At 43.7% G+C, this 5,442-nt stretch overlaps 1 protein-coding gene across 1 annotated transcript in view; it reads left to right on the forward strand.

The window, feature by feature from the left end:
- The window catches only part of ABCB9 (ATP binding cassette subfamily B member 9), a 40,612-nt gene that overhangs the window by 27,799 nt on the left and 7,371 nt on the right, over positions 1-5,442 (forward strand). Inside the window, exons 6-8 of the mRNA XM_018557576.1 lie at positions 766-963; positions 2,789-2,917; positions 4,791-4,979. Of these exons, the coding sequence (XP_018413078.1) occupies positions 766-963; positions 2,789-2,917; positions 4,791-4,979 (516 nt within the window). The remainder of the gene's footprint in view (positions 1-765; positions 964-2,788; positions 2,918-4,790; positions 4,980-5,442) is intronic.

Consider the following 5,442-nt stretch of genomic DNA (forward strand, 5'->3'; position numbering starts at 1 on the left):
GTTATCTCTCTCTCTCCTGGCTGCCTCTCCTCTCTTTCCTGTCTTTCCTCACTCTCTCCTGGCTGCCTCTCCTCTCTTTCCTGTCTTTCCTCACTCTCTCTCTCTCCTGTCTGTCTCCCCTGGCTGTCTTTCCTCTCTCTCCTGTCTGTCTCTCCCTTCCCTCTCTCCTGGCTCACATTGCTGTATCTTGCAAACAGTGTAGTGCACTATGCTGTTTAAAGTAATATTCTTTGATGTAATACATAGCACTTCAACCACCAGTATCCACCAGAAATGTGTCAGGAAGCTTGGCTCAGCAGACTCAGGCTAATAGGTAATCATGTGTGCACAGCTAAATAAATATACCAAAATGGAATAAAGGGGCCACCATTCACACCCTTCATGATCTACCAGCATCAGCTTTGTGAGCTACTGGTAGATCACGATCAACCGAATGGGCACCCCTGGCCTAGATTGTTCACTTCTCCTGGCTTCTCTCAACTCTTCACCCTTTAGTAAATAACCCTGTCAATGCTCTAAAATGTAATTCTTTCTCCAGACACTAGAACTGTCCTTTACGGTGGTGTATTTACATTGTAGAGTGATGTTTCCAGTGTTATTCTCTTTGTGGTGTAGGGGCCCCTAGATCACATTCTGGCTGAGGTGTAGATGGCCCACAGTATTTGGCAAATGTTAATATACATCTTTCTGGAATGACTTCTGTTCCAGATTGTGAAATATCCCAGACGCAGCCAGTTTATTTTTCTACTGTTGTCCTTCTCATAGAAACTTGCCAAAGAGGTGCAGACTGCATTAGCAAAGGCCAACAGCACTGCAGAGGAAACTATTTCTGCAATGAAAACTGTCCGGAGTTTTGCTAATGAGGAGACGGAGGCCAATGTGTATAGTGATAAGCTACAGCGACTCTACTCCCTGTACAAAAAAGAAGCGTTTGCCTATACTTACTATATATGGTCTACTGGAGTAAGTGGAACTCTTCTGTTACCTGTACTGGCTTTGTATACTAGAATATAGATTTGCTTTGTTTGAAACACTTATTGGGCAAATGTTGCTCGTAAAAAAAATGTATTATTTTAAAAGTAATTCACATTTAACTCATGTTTGCAACATATTTTCACATTTGCACTTTTTTGTACCTTGCAGAGAGTGTTTTCTAGATCAAAGACATTAAAGCCTATTAACAGGGAACCCCCTCCTTTGTAGTGGGGCTGCCCCAGCCCTGCAAAGGTTTAATAGCCATTTAGGTCTAGGGCAGGGGTGGGCAAATAATTTTCTCAAGGGGCCACGTGAGAAACTGGGACTGTTGTGGAGGGCTAAACCTACCGTGCATTACAGTGCGGCTGGTGTGTTACAATTCCATTCATTTGAGTGGCACCCCAAATGGACCTCCTTGCCTCAATACAGTGTGTTGCGTTTGAAAAAAGTAGTGCATGCAACACAATGCACCTGCCATACTGGTAGGTTCCTTGTGTTATACCGTGTTTATTGCACGGCATAGGTGTGAACTGGGCCTGAGTGAAGCCATATTGTCCTCACCTAGTACGTGACACATATCTGCTTGGTTTTTTTTCTTGATGGACCACAGCCAGGAGCAGGGAGGCGGAGCCTGCAGCAGAAGACGGACACCACCAGGAACTGCAGGAGAGGAAGGACACCCCAGAATAATGGAAGTCCTCCTGTAATGCCAGGGGCAGGAAGACATTTGTCACTGGTTATTAGGATCACCCAGCAGTCCTAGCAACCAATGACTGCAGAGGAGGAGGACCCCTGACGATGCTGGTTGCTTGGACAGCCCAGTGGTCCTAGCAACCAACGACTGAAGAGGAACGAAGTCCAGACACGAATAAATCACCTATCTGCACTGGGCTATGGCTTGCAGTGGATGCAACGGCCCTGGAGGCTGGACACTGTCAGCCAGGAATAACTGAGCGCAGGTCAGCGATCGTTCCATGTCCAGACTGCGGGCCGGGCAGAGAAAGACAAAGGGCCGGATATGGTCTAGTCTAAGGTATCAGGAAAAGCAGTTTTACTTACCTCATTTCTGCTCCCTGTGCAGTTGGTGCTCATCTCGGCTTCCCTACACTTTGTCTTGTGGATTGTCTCTTGGCATCCTCAGGTATAATGCAGAGCTTTGGGCTGTGGGTGGGAATAGGCTGCAGGTGCTGATCTTGCACCCTAAATAGAGCCTTTGGGAACGGGGATCAGGTAAGTAAAAGTCTTTTCCCCAGGTACCCTAGACCTAACAAACATTTAACCTTTGCAGTGCAGGGGCAGCCCCACTGCAAGGAAATGTCATTTTTTTCCCAGAGTTCATGTGTATCTAAAGGCAAACTTTTTTTCCAGATAGAGTAGATAATGGTTAAAACCGCTGTCAGTTGTTTTCCTCTTACAAAGCTGTAACAGATTTCTCCTCACCTCTTGTGCACATGACAGCTGTAAAATTGTGGGCTGGAAATCCCTTTCTGTCCTGCTGATAAGGATCACCAGCACACACAAAAAGAGGATACATCTCCCCAGCAGGAGTAATGAAAACTGGATGAGGGCTGTCATACATCCTAAATCTATCTAACAGTAAAAGCAAAGTTTCGATTTAGCAGCTTGACTGAATAAAGGTGCATAAAGGATTATATGTACCTTGCATACCTATAGAGTATTTCCTCTTTGCATACTGTAAGTTCACATACTTGTACTTTATTTGGCATGATCTACTACACAGTTGTTATAACACTGTGGTTCCACATAAGGATATATTATTGTTTTAATCTGAAACTATGTCTTTCTTTCTTAGTTTACAGAAGTGGCACTACAAATTAGCATACTTTACTATGGTGGACACCTCGTAATATCAGGGCAAATGACCAGTGGTAATTTGATTTCCTTTGTCATCTATGAATTTCTTCTAGGTGACTGCATGGAGGTAAGAATAGTTCATCAGTTGTAACATAATCGATATGTTTGCAGTAATTCTAATACGATCTTCCTAATACGAGAGTCAAAAACTATCCGCACTCTGGCTGTAGAATTTATTTAGAAAAAACAAATACATCATTTTTCGACATAATCTCCTTGCTTTTCAATACACTTTGTCCATCTGTCAACAAGCTTTTGTATTCCCTCATTAAAATATGTTTTAGGCTGAGCTACGAGCAATGAATGCGCCACTGTCTTCACTTCTTCATCAGAGGTGAATCTACGTCCTTGTAGGGCTGCTTTCAGGGGACCAAACTGGTGAAAGTCTGATGGAGCAAAATCAGGACTATAGGGAGGATGCTTTAACACATTTCATGTGTACGCTCAATGTTGTCTTCAGCCATGGATATGGACGGGCGTCTGGTTCCTTCTCGATGGCTAACACTTGTGCGACCTTCCATGAACTTCTTTATCCATTCATACACACTTCTTCACGACAAAACACTTTCTCCATACTGTGCACAAAGTCTTCGATAAATAACGGCACCAGGCACACCCTCAGACCACCAAAAACAAATCAATGCACGCTGCTCTTATTTCATGCAAATCAAAAATGAGGCATCCATTTTTTTTCGCAGCACAGTTACAAATGAACTGATGTAACGTGTTCACACCTGCACTGTGCTGATAAGCCAACGAAAGCTTTTATATAACCGGAGCGCAGATAATTTTTGACTCACCCTCGTAGTGAGTCACCACCCTCCATATCTCCACTTCTGAAAAAGCTAGGCAATTATAATTTTCATTATTGCGATCATGGCAGGTTTTCTAACTAATGTGCTTGTTCAGTTATGCCCAGTAAAGTGGGATGCTTGTTTTACCAACTTTTTACACTGCTGCCTCATTTTGATTTGGGCTGCAAGCTGCCAGTCAGCGTAATTCTGTGACGAAGTTGCACAGATGCTTGCGATCAGCTGCACAAATCAATGGCAGGCCGACAGGTGCGATGACATGACTCTTCACATGTAACCATACTTCTGGGCAGTTGCATGCCTTAAGGTGCCCATACACTGCACGATTCTCGTACGAGAATCGCGGGAAATCCCGCGATCGTACGAGAATCGTGCAGTGTGTGGAAGGCGTGCGACCGTTTCTACTGTACGGTCGCACGTCTTTTGTCTAACCAGCATGCTCGAAAACCCGCTGAGAATCGTATGATTGTCGGCGGGTCTCTAGCCTGCTCGTTCGATAGCTGTGGAACGGGCCGGTGTGCGCACGCGCACACTGCCCGTTCTGCATTGCGGTCATTGGAAGCCCGCCCCTCAGCGGGGCGGGCTTTCGATGATCGCAAGTACGATCTGCCCGTCCAAGGTAGGCAGATCGTACAAGCTTTCAATAAGCTTACGACCATCGCAAGACAAAAGTCTTGCGATGGTCGTAAGGTGTATGGGCACCTTTAGAGACAGATGAGTGGCCCTGGATGCAGAACACCTGCCATGTTTAAAAATTGTTTGTATCTCCACTAAGGGGATTTTCCCGCACTTCCTATCTGTCACCTGGACAGTAAATAAAAAGAAATCTCTCTAGAAAATGAGTTTTTGCTTTTTCCCGTATCCCCGTTAAAATCTTTTCCCTCAAATCCCGTTCTGTGTGATACCTATTAAATAGACAAGTGAGGAGGAATCTCCTAAACAAGAACCCAACAACAGTAAAAAGTTGAAATAGGGTGCAACGTTTCACCACTCTGTTCAACACTAAAAATTGTTTTGGCCGAGTTGGGCATTAATTTTGCAATATTGGCCGGACTACTGGATTACAAATCAGTACTTTTTCACAGACTGATACAAAATTTTTGTGTTTTTTGTATATTTGGATTTTAGTCCATTGGATCAGTATATGGAGGGCTAATGCAAGGTGTTGGTGCTGCAGAAAAGGTGTTTGAATTCATAGACCGCAAACCAAAGATGGTCAATAACGGCACCCTGGCCCCTGAGCATTTGGAAGGTAAAGTGGAGTTCCGAAACATCACCTTCTCATATCCTACCCGGCCAAGGGCACAAGTGTTAAAGGTATGTAGAGCTAAGTACCTGTTATACATGCATCTAGGTGTACAAAACAGCAAATAGGACTTCCTGGCCCATGAAAAGTCTATATCTTCAGTACCATTAACTGTTATGTACCTGTCATCTCAAATGTTTTGTATAAGGATGGAGAATATTCATAATTAATTATCTCTGAAAACTGAATTATCCTGTAATGTTTGTCTCTGTGTTCATCTCTGTTTTCATGGCATTGATTCAAATCAAATTGGCAGTCATTTAAGCGGACATTACACTAATAGATGGTAATTCAGCTTCTGGTAGATATTAGAGCGTTAAACCACCTGTTCTGATGAATTATTGAGAACACAGCAGAAATTCTGTAGTTGGAGCACAAACATGGGAGAGAACACTCAAAACACCCAGAAGGATAGGAATAGTTGGTAATTATGGCAGGGAGATCTTGCTGTTGGAGTATGCAATATATATATAT

The sequence above is a fragment of the Nanorana parkeri genome, unplaced genomic scaffold (genome assembly GCF_000935625.1).
Source record: "Nanorana parkeri isolate BGI_ZX_2015 unplaced genomic scaffold, ASM93562v1 scaffold13, whole genome shotgun sequence".
Classification (NCBI taxonomy): domain Eukaryota; kingdom Metazoa; phylum Chordata; class Amphibia; order Anura; family Dicroglossidae; genus Nanorana; species Nanorana parkeri.